At 42.2% G+C, this 16,950-nt stretch overlaps 1 protein-coding gene across 1 annotated transcript; it reads right to left on the bottom strand.

Moving 5' to 3' along the window:
• Nucleotides 1-14,438: 14,438 nt before the first annotated feature.
• LOC147197930 (general transcription factor II-I repeat domain-containing protein 2A-like) lies at nt 14,439-15,278 on the bottom strand. Its single transcript, XM_086124166.1, has one exon. It carries the CDS (start codon nt 15,276-15,278, stop codon nt 14,439-14,441), a length of 840 nt encoding a protein of 279 aa, XP_085980292.1.
• Nucleotides 15,279-16,950: the final 1,672 nt, after the last annotated feature.

Below are 16,950 nucleotides of genomic sequence, written 5' to 3'. Positions count from 1 at the left end.
GGGTCTATTTCAAACTCGTGTTGTAGTTCTTCACCTTGTATGTGTTCATGGTTTCAGAGTGTGTGTGTACTGTCGAAGTTGCATTTTTACACGGAGGTGTGTATCTGTGTTAGCGGGTGGCTCGTGCTTTGCAGGTGTGCACTGTTTTGCGTTTACGAGTGTGGGAATGAGTAAGCGAGTGTTTTGCGTGAGAGTCGATTTGCCTTTCGTGTGGTCACTCAATTTTTGCAGAATTGCTTTTACTGTAAAGCTACTGCCGACTTGTGAGTGGCCACGAAACAAACACTTACTGGATTACAATCCAACCGTGTATTGTGGGATTTTAATGCATTTGGCCTGCAGCTGTTAAGAACACACAAATGGTGGATATCAGAATACATTTTCATGTCTCGTTTGGCACCTCTTGCGGCTATTAGTGTCTGCAGTTTTCGTCAACGTGCCTCCAAGGGCAAAGCAGTGTTAGCAATGCCAACCAAAAATATCTTTTACAAGTCTCAAAATACTGCATGTCTTTAGGGCTGTGGGGTTTTTTTTCTTGTTCAAAACACAGGCGCTTTACGTGGGGTGGTCACAAGAGAAATGAAAGGTTGCAACGGTGGCAACAAAGGAGGATGGAAGGCTCGTAGAGAAATCAAAAGTGTGCATGATACGTTGCTAGTTGCAAAGAACGAGATCACAAATCACATTTGCTTAACAGAGAGTTGCAGTGAAATGTGTTAAAAACACAGTGCATGGTACAGTATGCTGCTTGCAACGAGGAGATTGATTAAGTCCAGATAGATTTGGCTGTGAGCCATTTCAGTATTAGGCATTTGTTGGAATAATCAGTGCATTGTATGCTGCTGTGGTTCGGAATTGTAAAAAAATGACAATTAAGTTGCTTGACGGCCATTTGATGTAAAACATGTTGGGAAAAGCCACAACGAAGCATGTTGTGGTGCCTGATATCAGGATTTAGAAAAGCAAGATATCCTCGGCTAAAGGATATTGGAATACAACATGTTGGAAAAGTCACAACTGTGTTTGGTATAAAATCAAGTGATTCGCTTTGTCGTAATTTGCAGCAAAACGGGGTTTGTATAGCCACGTCAGTGGATGGTATGTGAGAAATTGTAAAATCAGGATCAATTTGCTCCTGTTAGGCATGTTGGAATAGTCCTAACCATGCACTCACTTTAAGAGGACGGATTGGTTGAGGGTCATTTGCTTTCAAAGTATGTTGGAGTAGTCACATCTACAAGTTATGCTGCTTGCAACTTGGAATGAGATGAAAATGGGATAAATTAGGTTGAAGGTCATCTGCAGTGAAACATGTCAAAACAGTCAAACATCTGATGTTTATATTTCTCGTATAAAAATGTGCTTCAAGAAATCGGAAGATCTGAATGGATTTGGTTGACTGCTAATAGAGACGAGAAAGGATTGTTTTGGTTTAGGAAGTGAGCAAATCAGAATGGATTTGGTTAAAAGGCCGTTTGTCCAAAAACAAAGAAATAAATACACTTGGAATTGTTTGACTTATCATTTGTATTATTTGTATGAGGAATTTTCCAGCAGCACCCTTGCTTGTGTTGACTTGCCAACCTGAATAATTGACTTGGACCGACGGTCATTTGGAACTCATATTGTCAACATTAACAGTTCGCATTCCAAATGTGTACATTAAAATGTGCAATTACATCAAAATGTATGATTGTTGTGTGGATCTTGTGTTTTCCCACGTCCTTGTCTGCCTTTGAATGTCACTGAGTTCATCACTGTGACTACATAATTTACAACAGCTGTGCATGTGTGTGTGCGTGTGTGTGTGTGTGTGCGTGTGTGTGTACGTGTGTGCGTGTGTACGCACGTATGTGTATCATGTGTGTTTTTGTGCAATGGTCTCTGGTTGGATGGTTTGCGAGGAAATGGCTCAACATGGCGTGTTTGTTTCCAGTCATTGGCGGCAGGATTAACTAGAAGTAAATAAGGCTCTTCCTTCTCAGGTGATGCGTCCAGCTTATAAATGTGGTCTCACTGCTTGCTTCGCGTCCAGGAATGAGTTTGTGAGTTTGAGCGTGGCCCAAGGTCGAAGCGGGTTCTGGTAAAAGGATGTTTGGCAGAAGTGAAGAAACACAATTAAATTAAGGTTGTTGGTGGAAGTTTTTACTAACCTTTAAATAAACATGTGCTTACCAAACGCGTGTGTTTATTACTTAGGATGTGTCACGGTTTTGTACTTTGAGCAATTTAACAGGGTGTTTGTTCAGTTTCACACAATAAATCCAAATTTATGCAAAAAATGAGATCGACATACTTTTGCCGTTCCTCAAGACCCACTGGAAGGGAAAGTGCAAGTGAGCGTCTGTACACCTCACCCCACATACTGCACTGCTGTGCCAATAGTGTGTCAACCTTCTGTTATCATGCCGACTGCTGGCAAGGCCTGATTGCAGTGACATCCATTTGCAGGACTACAAACTGAGGACAACAATAAAACTGCTTTGACTCTTGTAGGCAGCACTTCATACACTTTAATGTGTATGTGCACGCGTGTGCGTGTGTGTGCGTGTGTGTGTGTGTGTGTGTGTGCGCGTGTGGCACATGGACACGTCATCAAACACAAATGCTCCATTACCATGTTGACACCTTGAAAGAACAGTCAAGACTGTGTTGATTATTAGAAGCTAACCCTTTTAGCTAATGCTAATTTGGGAATCCGGCGACCTGGTGCACCAGTGGTTAAGGCGTCGACCTCACAGTGCAGAGGTACCGGGTTCAATTCCAGCTCTGGCCTCCCTGTGTGGAGTTTGCATGTTCTCCCCAGGCCTGCGTGGGTTTTCTCCAGGTACTCCAGTTTCCTCCCACATTCCAAAAACATGCATGGCAGGTTCATGGAACACTCTAAATTGTCCCTAGGTTTGAGTGTGAGCGTGGATGGTTGTTCGTCTCTGTGTGTCCTGCGATTGGCTGGCAACCGCATCAGGGTGCCCCCCGCCTACTGCCCAAAGACGGCTGGGATAGTTTCCAGCACCCCCCGCGACCCTTGTGAGGATAAGCGGATCAGAAAATGGATGGATAGATAATTTGGGAATCCATTAAAACGTGGTGCAGCTTTGCTTCCCTTTTGGCATTGAGACAAAATGCAGAAATGCAGTTCAGTCGCTGATGCGGTAGCGTCGGGGTATCCACGCGTTTTCGTTTGATGGCCGCATCTAAAAAAAACAATGAAAGGATGAAAGGGCCATTTTAAAATTTGTCAAAGTTTTGAAACACGCTCAAGTCAGTCAAGAAAGAAATGATATGTTGTGTGTATTGTCTAGTTAATTTCATCAGCTTTCTGTTCAAGGTGTAAAGGCAAATTGTTGAGTTCAAGTTTTTGGGGTGGCCAACAGCCCTCTATCTCACCGAATAGATCCAGCTCTTCACTTCACAGCATCTCAATGTTCAGAACCCCCCAAAAAAAGAAAAAAACTGGAGTTAGGTGAGCATTTTTCAAGTACTTGAGTATCATTATTGTGATGTCTTCGTGGTTCAGTCATGGAGCACAAAGTGGAAGAAACCACTAAAATCTTTATTAACTACATTGGTTTGAAGATACATTTTTTATTCTTTTAATCATAATAAAATGTTATTTATTTCTTTATTTTCATTATCTTCGAAGAGTGAGAAGTGCCCATCTTCACCTTTTTGAACTAACCTTGTGGCCCGTGTCCATTGTCATATTTATTTGTTTGTTTGTTTGTCATGGCACAGGCTGCTAAAAAATGGATGGCGGGCCGCAAATGGCTCCTTCGTGTAGTGGTACGCTCACCTGACTTGTGTGCATTAAGAGTGGGGTCGGTTCCTGCTAAGTGACAGGTGTGGGTGACTGTTCATCTCCGTGTACCCTGCAAGTGGCTGACGACCAGTTCAGTGTGTAGTCTGCCTTTCACCTGAGGTTTGCAGGGATAGGCTTCAGTACCCCCTCTGCGACCCTGCACATGGTAAGCACATGTCGAAAATACCATGACACGATGTAATGAAATGCAGAAACAAGTATGATAGTCCATCTGCAAAATAGTGTTCCTGACAGTGTAGTCTGGCCGCTGGACTCTGGCTATCACTCGAACTGGGCTCAGGATCTTCGGGACACAGAAACTGTGTGTCGGGGTGGCTTTTATTCTCTGTGAATTGGTGAAAGTGTAGAACGATTCACGAACAAATAGATTTTAGAAACAGGCAGATACAACAAAATTACTTCCTATGGGTAGGCATGCAGACAAGCAATTAAAAAGTCACGTGAGCCAAAGATGTCCTCTTTCAGTTAAACATTACAACTTTTTAAGTAACCCCCCGCCCCCCAAGCACCCCAAGAGGTTTCTCACACCTGTAGCCCTAGCAACAGACACACTCTCTCAAAATATATGGTTGTTTATGATATTTGTTGTTGCAAAATAGCCTTTGCCTAGAATTCGGGGAGAGCGCTTATGTGCACCCGGGAACTTGCATTGCAGCATGGCTTACATTGTATGCCTTATGTGCAACCTTTGTGATGACGACAACTCCTTCACAGGCGGATGGTTTGGCCTAGAATGGCTGGCGTCACTGAGCGTAGCTCTTAAAACATTTTGAGCAAACTGACTTTAATAACTTGAAGTCCACACGTACATTTCATCAGCTACAGCTCCATCGTGTCAAAAGTGTGCATTGCAGATCAGCCTTCCGCAAACAGGCACTGTGTGACACAATGTTTCTCCACATCCAGGAAGTCAATTGTGTTTCCTTTGGAGAGGCCTTTGCGTGAAATGTCAAAACCATCAGCGGCGCACATGTGTCCGTACACGTGTGACAGATTAGTCACATTTGATCCAAAGACATGTTATATAGCACAAATATGCAATGCCCCTAAATGACTATTTACTTGGCAGGCGAATTCATGTTCCTAATATTGCACAAGACATATTGTTCAAGTTCATGTTGAAATCAGTCCAACCTCAACAATGCTGTCAATTGTACAGTACATTGTACAGTCACAAAATAACTGTTAACTGCACGTCCATGTTTGGGAAATGGTATAGAATAGAAATGGACCGTGATTTTATTATTATTATTTGCAATCCGATATATTTGTAGAAGGGTCTCCAAAGAAAATGCTCTTTGAATTTGGTGTGGATTCAGCAATTGGTTTTCATTGCTTGAACCTTTATGACAAAATTCTGACATTTCCGCAAAAAGTATCACAGGACATTCATTTATTCTATTAGCTAGGGGGGTCGTTTAGTGGAGGAGCCAAACACATTTCTAATTGTTCTAATCTTAACAATTTAAAGTTCAAGTGAAGTGATAGAACCGAGGCAGACTAGGTTTAAGAAATAAATCCAAGGGTCGCGGGGCATGCTGGAGCCTATCCCAGCTGTCTTCGTCTCACAGAGAGACGAACAATCACACATAGGGACAATTTAGAGTGTTCCATGAACCTGCCTTGCATGTTTTTGGAATGTGGGAGGAAACGGGAGTAGCCGGAGAAAACACACGCAGGCACGGGGAGAACATGCAAACTCCACACAGGAAGGCCAGAGCCGAAACCGAAACTTCCTTTTTGCATGGATCATTTGTAGTTGTTGTGTTGTTTTATTTGGGTGAGGTGATAAGATAAGAAATCCTTTATTAGTCTCGCAATGGAGAAATTCCTAATTCACAGCAGCAAAGTTATGAAAGAAAGAAGTAGAAGAACAAAATATAGGAGCTGTTGGAAAGATGATTGTGATTAATAATGTTTACATGACAACAAATGATATTTGCATGTGCCAGTGTGTGCCATGCACAATTTTGATTGTGTATCGTTTCAAATTTTTCTTTCTTTTGATGTGTGAGAAAAACCTTGGTGATGACACCATATAGATGGGATTGGATCCCAGTAGTGACAATGCCTTTCCATGATTTCCTGCTGTTTCTATCTGCCCCCCTCCGCCCTCCTCCTCAAAATGATTATTGGTTTATTTATTTTTAAGGCGCCAGTCCCAACCCTTACAGTTACAAAGCAAGGATGTAGGATGTAATTTTTAAATCCCAAACGTTTTTTATGGGAATAAAAATAAGGGCTATCCCTTTTTTTGAACACCAAACTCATCCAATCATGCCTTTATGAAATAGGAAAAGGCCTTCCTCAAGGCATTCCAACAACATCGAAGGCATATGTGCTTTTCCAAAACATCCTCCTAAAATGAAGAATCAATCATGATTGATTAATTAGGATAATGACGATTAAGAGGCTTGGACAACATAAAAATATGAATAAGGCCCACTAACACGGATGCTGGGTGGAACATTGCAAGGAGAGATGAAATCATGTCCAGATGAATGGCATTCCATCTTGTCCAAGTCCTGTGTGTGTGTGTGTGTGTGTGTGTGTATTTTCGTGGTTTGGGAAGTCTGGGACATGATTTTGGTCTCAAATGTTGACACTGCCCTGGCATGACCCCGCCGTCTGACTCATCCATCCCCCCCCCAACTGTCCACACTATGAAAAAGAATTTATATGCAAACAATACTCTGTCTTCACTACAATTGTGTCATGTTTTTCAATGATCTGATGCAGGTGCGAGGCCATCTTCATGGGAATCTGAGATGAGCTATCTGGGGATTATAATATGCTGTTGCATTGTGTGCGATTAGTCCGGGGATTCCCTCCGTATGTGCCTCTGAGGTCCTGCTTTTTTTTCTTCTTTTTTTACATTGTAGGGAAAAAAACAGTTGTCTCTTAATGGGAAAAATGTGATTGTTTTTTTTTGCATTCAAGTTTATATGAGTGAGTCTGCTCGTGTGTCTGTGCATGTGTGTGGTTGTATGGATCTGTGCACCTCACTCTAATGTGTGTGTGTGTGTGTGTGTGTGTGTTAGCACCGTCAACCACAATTTCTTTCCTGTTTTTATAATCCTCCTCTCCTCTATGTTTCATTTCACATCCCTCCTGATTTACTGTGTGGGCTGCCCAAGTGATCAGAGTCCAAAAACCCTGCAGGGTTTTTGGGCGTTGTGGACAATAAAACGTGAAATATAATATGACATCAAACTGGTTGAAACCCCATAAGCTAAATGAGCAATAACATAATTGTGGGAACAAAGCAACGAATGCACCTCTTGCTGTCTGTTTTTGTTGCACATGCAGGACTAGAAGCACAAAATTGACATTGCCTCTTCTAAATTGGTTCAGAGCGGCGTACCAGCTGAGTAGCCCATGGTTCGAATACCCTCCCATCAGATATTTTCCCTCATCAGCTGTAAATCCTTATTTGCATTTTCCTAAATGTGAGGTCTCAACACTGAGTAAACAATCAGCCTTGAAATCAACATGCTTCATAGAGAATAATGGAAATGGAAATCGTCTACTAGAGCTTTACTGTGGGCATCATGCCTTTTATTTTTGCTCTTGCCAACAACATGGTGACTATGTCCGCTGAATTGTAATGCAGAGGCCTCTTAACCACGTCCAGGATGCAGCAGACCCCGACAAGAGCGTTTATGGACAACTTTACCTTCACGACATCTGTCTCAGGTGCCGACAAATAGGATGGTTGTTGACATGTTCTGCCACTTTTCGCTATCTGGACACATAGCAACCGGTCGAGTGTCATTCTACACAGCCTTCAACCGATTATGGACGTGGCAAAGAGATCCATAGAGACCGCGAGTGACGTCGCGGAGAAGGCCACCAAGTTGGGGCTTGATCAACCTCAGCTGGGTTCCTGAGCACGCCGATTTTTCATAAACAAATTTGGCCGTCCTCTCATTTTATCCGGTGACCAGAAATGTCTGAGATTCTCACTAAACATGAGGAGTGATCAACATTGGAGGAATGGACTGTAAGGGTTGAAAAACACAATTGTGTGTCTCTAATAATAGCTTTGATTGATGGCTGAGGAAGTTTTCTATTCCATGCAGAGCATAATCTTATACAAGCAACAACAACTGTCTTGGATTGTGGAATCTTGGATACAAAATAGTTTTTCAGTAATTGCTGTGCAGAAAGAATCAACAGGTTGGCAAATCTACGTGGTATGTAGATAATTATTTGTTGCCTCTGAGGAGTACTGTCAGCATGTCTCTGTCAACCAAAGCCGTTTTAAACTGTTTCTTTTAAGCAGTGTGTATACTGCTGATGGTCTTATATTGGAGGAGGTGTAAATTTGAGTTGAAAGTCAGGGTCAAAATAGCTCGTTGACAGGTGGTGGGTCTTTCATTTGGCAGGTGCTATGAAACCAATTACAGTGAGTATTCCAGCATTTTGTTTGAAGTTATCTCCTTTGTATTTCATAATGAGGTATGTTTGGGACCAAAAAGGTCAACTAGCCTGGAGGAAACATTGGAGACTGGAGACAAGTCTGAAATAGTTGTGAAGGATTTCTGCAGTGAATTGAATGGATTTGTTCGTCTTTGTGGCCTTATTGATCAGACATATTTATTTAATGCTATTATTGTCTTGTTGCTGTTGCAGTTTTCGAGATGTATATGTTCTTTGTGTGTTCATTTAATTTTCAATTATAAAAGTACTTTTTTCAGTGAAAAAAAATCATGTATTGACACTCTATCATCCATCCATCCATGTAACTCAGCTGCACGGTATCCAAGTGGTTAGCATGTCTGCCTCAGGTTCCTGTGCTTCGGATTTGAATTGCGAAACTCAAATGTCCTCATGTAGGCTGTCAACTACATCAATGCCCTGTTGCAAAGCATTTGTAGAATTCAAGTGATACGTTTTACATAAATATTAGCTGTCTTTGATTTTCCCTTCGCGATTGAGCACCTCTCAATACACAATCACTCACACAACAATTTGCAAATGATGGTATATTAAGCACATCGCCTTACAGTGCACAGGTGCAAAGTTCGATTCCAGCTTTGGCTTTCCTGGGTGGAGTTTGCATGTTCTCTCCGGGCCTGCGTGGGTTTTCTCCGGGTACTCCGTTTTCCTCCCACATTTCAAAATCATGCATGGCAGGTTCATGGAACACTCTGACTTGTCCCGACGTGTGAGTGTGAGCGCGGATGGTTGTTCGTCTTTGTGTGCCCAGCGATTGGCTGGCAACCAATTCAGGGTGTCCCCTGCCAACTGTCCGAAGACAGCTGGGATCGGCTTCAGCGCGCCCGCGACCCTTGTGAGGATAAAACGAGTTAGAAAATTGATGGATATTCGCAAACGGGACAGCTTCAGGCTCACAACTTGGTGAAATTTTGAATTATGGAGATTTTGAAATATGGCGAGTTCAGTCAGGACACATCCATTTTTCCAAAAATAATTCCCTCCTTTCTTCCTTCTTTTGCTCAATGCCATGCTAAGAGATTTTTATGTGGCTCACAGAAGATGAAGAGAGATTACCATTGGAGTAAAGCTCTGTGATAGTTGGAAAAATAATATGTGCCTTTAACATTTTTTTTTGGCTTGATTGATGACTAGGGAAGTCTTCTGTTCCATGCAGAACATGTTATGATCCGACCACCATGCCCGTCACTTCCCAGTGGAGTGCATTGGAATTTTTCTTTGGGGCTTGATTTTCAGCAGTGGTGCATCAATTTTGCCTTCAGACAAGATATCTAAATGACAGCAAGAGGATAAGGTAACCCATGTTTACATCGCTGACAAAAGATAATTCATGTTCCACTTGTGGAGTCTACAATTTGAAAAATAACCCCATGTATTTTATTCTGTTTGCCTATGAAGTTTCTCAAATACTTAGGGTGCTTGAACACATTGGTAAAAAAAATAAAAAAGAAAACATTGGGCAGTGAGACATTATACACGCAAAGTGTATGAATGTGTCCTTAATGATAGTATACGTACATGGTGGTTAGCCTTTCCTGTTCTAAAAATGGTGCAAAATTAGCATTCATTAGGATCTATGTACTAAGGTGACGCGGCTGATGCCCTATGACGGAAAAATAAAAAAGAAGCTCTCGATCCCACTAGAGAAGAAGGTGCTATTCCTTAACTGTTCCCAAAAAGTGCATTCAGAGATTGTCCTTTCACCGGAGCTGGCGGCTAAGTGGTTAAGATGGCACGACTGTCTGTCTCATGTGTTGTGTTGTATTATTTTGTCATTTTATGTTAAGTGTTCTTTTGATGGCGGCGCGGGCACCCGCAGCGGCTCCTCTTGTCGTCTGTTGTCCGTTTAAGAGAGAGGAAATTTCATCTGTGCTGTACACATACAGCACATTTGACAATAAAGTTGTACTTGATGCTAATATTTTGAACAATTCCATACTTCTAGCTTCATGGGAACGGTAAGCTGTGCATCCTGTTCAAACACGATCATCCACAGCAAGGTCCATAGAGACATGGAATGGTCAAAGAATGGTCATAATTCCCCAAAACTCCTCATACTCCACTTCACTTTACTCCTCAACCTTGTGGAAAACCTTTCTAGAGGAACCGGACTGTAACTTTAAGGGCTGGACTAACATCACATGCAACCGAATTGATTAAGAAAAGCAAGTTACTTAAATTCATATGCGAGTCAAAACAGGTGACAGAATATTTTTGGCAATATAAGTGAATGTACTATGTAGAGACACACCATTTTGTAATCAAAGCTTCCCTAGGGCCAGATTGTGGACATGGTACATGTCACTATGATGAATGTATGACCTCATTGCAAAAGTAATAAGTGAGCACCTTACTTTGTCCTCAATGATTTATTTCAGGTACTTTGCATATTGGAATGAGAATTTTTTTTTCCCCCGCAGCAAGTTATTTGACAGGTTGCCATAATAAAAATAAGATCACACACATGGCAGTGAACCTGTGTTCCAATCTCAAAATGCAGTGAGAGCATCCGTTAGCATATCTGTACTTAAGTACCACCTTATATCAATATAGAACCAAATAATAAAGAGCTGTATTAATGCAAAGTTATTGTTTAATTCGCAAGCAGGAAGTAGCGACGTTTTTTTTTTGTTTTGTTTGTTTTGCCGTACGTCCTTTACACGTTGGGTGCCTGGCAGACGATGATGATGGCACGGCCTAGTTGCAGCAATAACCCTATTTCTCGCTCACGCCCATGAAAAAGCCTGTAAATCTCGCTCTGTTATTGTTTTAATAACATCGGTGTTAGCATTAGCCAAGCAGCTCAAGTGCCAGACATCAAACACGACATATCGTTCATGTGCGCCAGTAATGGGATGAAGTCCGACGGCTTGTGAAAATAGCCAACCCCGCTGACTCAGCAGAAGAGTCCAATGGAATCTGAGTGGATATATATGTTTTAGCCACAAACGTATGCATGCCCAAACATTTTGTAGCACTCGACATCAAAACCGCAAAACCTTGTAAAGCCTCGGCAGCCAACGTTTCCTAATTGTGTAACGTTTGATGCTTTCAGTGCCGTTCCTTTTGGAGAGAACAAAATATCCCGATCGCCTTTCCACCACAGTTTTTCTTCGATAAACCGTTTCACCTCAACATTGAGCGTCAGTTAGGACATTGAAATCATGTCTGGAATCAAATGACATGCAAAGATCTTTTGTCGGTGGTCATCAGGTAACATCTAAGTACCGTTAAATGAACACCATTTCATTGTCTCAAAGTCCATTCCCACTCCTATTCACTGCCACAGACCCTGGTGTTTTTACATATGTGAACAATAAAAAAAAAAAAGGCCAGTGAGACTTTTATTTCTGCCAAATGGGCCGGTTTTATGTAACAAATGAAATTCCTTTGTGGATATGCTGAGCTTCGTGGGGGGGTGCACATGTTTCAATGCTTTGGCTCCCCAAAAGCGGAGAAATCATTTTTCATGATTTCTTTGTACATGCACATGTACCTGACCTCGCGCCTAAAATTCAGATGGGATATGCCAACAGACACCCACAATCCAAAGGAGAACAAGTGCTATCAAAAACATATGGCTGGATGATTGTTTAAGATTAGCCTCTGACAGACAGAGATTTTTTAATATAGTATACATCAGGGGTGTCAAACCCATTTTCGCAGCGGGCCACATTTTAGTTACCATTTCCCTTGGAGGGCCGTTATGACTGAAATCATATACAAGAATAACAGTTTATTCAACTATTGTTTAAGTTAGTGTAATGAGGTGTTTGGCAACAAGAAAATGCTTACAATGGCTCTCTTAATTATTACATTTGAAAATTTGAAATTTATATTCTAGCAAACATCATGGAAGTTGCCATGTTTGATTTGCTTTCGCGGGCCACATAAAATCATGTGGCGGGCCAGATCTGGCCCGGGGCCTTGAGTTTGACACCTGTGGTATACATTCAAGTCGGGATGATTCAGATTCAGATTTTGGAGTTTAATGTACTATGTGTAATTCTCTTTTGTTATTTGCGTTTTATAATAGACCTCTACTGGGAGTGTTAAATACACAGCTTAAAATAAGCACCCTTTGCCTCTTATTTGGCAAACGGAGTGAATGTGAGAGAGGGTAGGTGTAAAGGAATAAAAACTAAAAAGTCCAATGATCGATCTATTTTCTGTTCCGCTTATTCTCACATGGGTCCCAGGGATGTTGGAGCATGTCCAATCAGGCTTTCCGGGAGAAGTGAGGTATACCCTCAACTGGTTGCCAGCCAACTGCGGGAACTAAAAATCGTGTTTTAATGTGTTTGAAGTGTGTGGGATGGATAAAAATGGTTTTCATTTCAAACGTTTGCTTTGCATGGTCTCTGTAAAGTGTGGATTTTCACTTATTGCAGTGGAGTCTGGAACGTATCCCTTGCGATAAATGGGCGTCAACTATACAAATAATTTACCAGTAATTCTCCACACACATCAGTGCTGAACACATTCCATTCCTCACCCAGGTTTTTTTTTCTTTTTTCTTTTTCCAACACCAGACCTTCCACCAAAGTCATGGAATTGTTTAAACATTGTGTGAGGTCCATTCCCACTGTACAAGTGTGGGAACCGTGACCATTGTGTGTGGTGACCGCCCTGCCAGGCCTTCAAAATGTCCTGCTGGTCCCAAAATGACGCAAGGGAATTCTCATCACGACTCCGGTCCAAGGAGGTTTGCTTCAGGTTTATTCTGTGATCCAAATGTCGGCTGTGGGTTTAGCAGCAGGGTGACAAGACTGACTGACTTTCCTTTGGAGCTTTAGGAACCGTCGTGGCGGGCAGGTTGAAGAACCTCACAACTCTTTGGATCAGTGTGATGGAAGAGAATCTGTTGCGTTGATTGTGTTAAACATATACAGTATTCACCAAGGTGACAAAAACATTTCTGTGGCTTTTTCGGTCTTGACATTCCACATAGTCCTCAACCCTATATACTATTTTCCAGAGGTGATGCCATCATTATTTCAGGTCAGTCCTGTCCGTCCAAGTCGTCAGCAACAGTTAAATGGTGTCAAGAACAGGCTAACACAGGGGTGGGCAAACTTTTTGACTCGCGGGCCACAATGGGTTTTCAAATTTGACAGAGGGGCCGGGCCAGCCAGGTGCATTTGGAGGGAGTGTTTGGGCCGGATATACTAAAGCATTAAATGTAGTGTGTGCAAACCTCATAGCACAGTAAGAACACTACAACCCAATTTATTAACTGTCTTTCACATGTGAAAAATAGCCCTTATCAGTTAATAAATTGGTCTCAAGGAATATGCAAGATATGGTATTTACATACTATTTTGCAGATACTGGGAGGAGGAAATGTAAATAGATTAAAATAACACACGCACTGTGATTTATCAAGATTGCGTCTGTTTTTAATAAGTTTCAATTTAAGGCGCAAAGTTAAAGAAATCAACATTTATTGAAAAATGGAATCACTTTCAACATTCAAAACATATTATTACACAACGAAATACTCAAGCTCAATAATATCTACTTGTGTTAAATTCCGCAAAATCATGGATGGATTGTCCTGACCGCGCGCTCTACAAACTCGCCACGGACGCCCTCGCCTTCACGCGCAAACAGTACACGCGTATTGTTGCCAAGCACACAGACATAGGCTGTATTGAATATCCTACCTGCAGCTGAAAATTTAAATTAAGAGCGATGTGCGGCGTGTTAATTAAGCTACTGTACCGCTGCTGTGCATAAATACGTATTGCTCTTAATTAAAAGACGCACTCCCAAACTTTCCAAATGCATTTTTTCATAACACAGCAGAAAAACTCACCATTTCAGTGGGAACAGTGTTGTTGGTCTCCCTTTTTTGCCAGTGCATCAAAGTCTGGAGTTAGTTTTGTTGTGGCAATTCTCAGGACAGATCTGAGGTGTTGGTCAGTTAACTTGGATCTGTGATGGGCTTTGTTGATTTTCATGACGCTAAACGTCTGCTCACACACGTAAGTCGAGCCAAACAACACCAGCATCTTCTACGCCATCCTCCGGAGGTTTGGAAACGCGCTCTCGTTAAGTGAAGCGTAAAAGTCATTCCGTTTAAGAGACTTGAACTTCTCCTTTGAGATGGAGTCAGACTGAAGATCGATCAGTTCCAATTGCAGCTCCTACGGTGCTAATTCGGGGTCTTGTGACAGGGGACAGGACACCAGTTGAAGTGACTTGTCAATTTTTTCAAAATGACAGACCGACGGCAAAATTCTCTGTGCAGATCGTCCAGTGATTTGCAGTATTTCTTCGCATTGCGGGCGGCCTCTTTCTGCACGGCTAGTGTGGGGAAATGTGCGAAAGATTTGTTTGACATTTGCCTGGAGAATAAAACCAGCTTGGATTTGAAGGCTCTCACATTTGTGTACATGTCGTGCGCAAACTGATCTTTACCCTGAAGCTTCACGTTCAGCTCATTCATGTGTGAAAATATGTCCACAGCAAACGCAAAGTCACAAAGCCAGTTTGTGTCGCTCAGCTCGGGGAATTCTTCAGATTTCCCCATTAAATTAAAAAATGAGCGAATCTCGTCTTTGAGCTCCCAGACTCGTTGAAACACTTTCCCCAAACTTAACCAGCGGACGCAAGAGTGGTAAAGTAGGTCCTGGTGATCCGCATTAGTTTCTTCCAGGAACGTAATGAACTGACGATGATTAAGTCCCCTTGCTCGTATGAAGTTAACAAGTTTTACAACTGGATCCACGACGTGATTAAGCTGCAATACAGACTTACACAGAGACTCCTGATGAATGATGCAGTGAAGTAAAATAACATCCTGGTCAGGGTTTTCTTCTTTCACTTTATCCTGGATTCTTTTCAGCAGCCCAATGTTTTTTCCAGTTAAATTTGGCGATCCATCCGTGGTGACATTGGCAAGTTTACTCCAAGGTAGCTTCATTCTCTCGATGACAGCAGACACCTGTTCATATAAGTCCTCTCCTCGCGTTTTCCCTTTCAGTGATTCCATGCTCAAAAGCTCCTCCGTTATCTCAAAACTGTCGTTAATCCCTCGGATAAAAATTAGGAGCTGAGCAGTGTCTTTTATGTCGTTACTTTCATCCAGTGCTAGTGAATATAACTTAAAGGACTCCGCCTTTTTGTTTAACTCGCTGACTATATCTTCGTCAATCAGTTCCACGCGACGAGTCACTGTCCTGCGTGCTAAACAAATTTTTTCAAACTTGGCTTTGCTCTTCGGACACAAGAGACCTGCTGTCTCTACCATGCACTCTTTCAAAAACTCGCCTTCGGAGAAAGGCTTGCTAGCCTTTGCTAATTTGAATGCCAGCAAATAACTTGCCTTGGTACTTGACTCTTGAATTGCAGTTTGTCGGTGAAAAAAGTTCTGTTGACTCTGTAAATTAGCTGCCAACCTCTGAGCAGTAGCCGCCCGTTCTTCTGTTGACTGCTTGCTAGCATAGTTTGCATGTTTCGTGGCAAAGTGCCGGCTGATATTGTACTCTTTGAAAACCGTAACAGCTTCTTGGCATATCAGACATACACCCGTTGATCGGACTTCAGTGAAGAAGTATTTTGTTGTCCACTCCTTATTAAACACTCGGCATTCGCTGTCCACTTTCCTTCTCTTTGGTCCGCTCATTTTTACAGAAGGGCTTAATGGTGACGTGAACCGAAGTGAAAAATAAAGAGAAATACGCGCCACTCCAACAACGGTCAATGTGTTTTTGAGTGCGCCATCTATTGGGGAAAGGTGGGCATTGCAGGGAAAGGGGAAAAAAGATTAAGATTAAGATTAAGATATCCTTTATTTGTCCCACACTGGGGAAATTTACAGCCTCCAGCCGCAAGAATGTGGGTAGAAAGAAGAAAGAAGAAAAAACAAACAAACACCGTTCAATTAAGTGCAATATAAATACAAAAGGGATAAATCGCAGTGCTATTTACAATTGTTTTTCACATCATGTAATTATAATTATTATTATTGTTGTTATTTTCATTCAGCAGCCTGACAGCAGTCGGTAGGAACGAGCGTCGGTATCTCTCCTTCTTGCAGCGCGGGTGTAACAGTCTCTGGCTGAAGGAGCTACCTAGTGCTGTCAGGGCAGGCTGGAGAGGGTGGGAGGGACTGCCCATCATAGCCTTTAGCTTAGTTAGCATCCTTCTGTTGCAGCCACTCAGGGGGCGCCACCATAAAATAAATAAATAAATACATAAATAAAAGGAGGTTTTTACTATAATTTGGACAAGTTCGGCGGGCCGGATTAAAAAGCCTAACGGGCCGTATGTGGCTCGCGGGCCGTAATTTGCCCATGTCTGGGCTAACGGGTACCACATCACTTTGCAGGTATCGCATGCCTGACACGCAGCCAAATACAGAAACACTAAATGACTAAAACAATGATGTATGCCTTTCCGCTCCTCAGACCTCAGTGTCATGTGTCCCATTTTGTTTTAATTCTACCAGTCACCACATGGTACATGTTTGTGTGTGTCTGTTGTTTTTATTCATTTCTTAATTTGGCTGTCGGCTTGTGCAGTGTGACGTAGATATTACGTTCTCGACGCCGAGTGTCTGTCACCAATGAGGGACGGACTGGACTCACGTGGGTCAGCCTGAGATACGAACAGAAAGAGTCACGGACTGACGGACCTTTCTTCAGTATGATGGAATGCCCACC

This window comes from Hippocampus guttulatus, chromosome 11 (genome assembly GCF_054856545.1).
Source record: "Hippocampus guttulatus isolate MCC_2025c chromosome 11, RoL_Hgut_1.0, whole genome shotgun sequence".
NCBI lineage: Eukaryota > Metazoa > Chordata > Actinopteri > Syngnathiformes > Syngnathidae > Hippocampus > Hippocampus guttulatus.
Note: the sequence above shows the minus strand (reverse complement) of the source record. Positions and strands in the feature narration are given on the sequence as shown.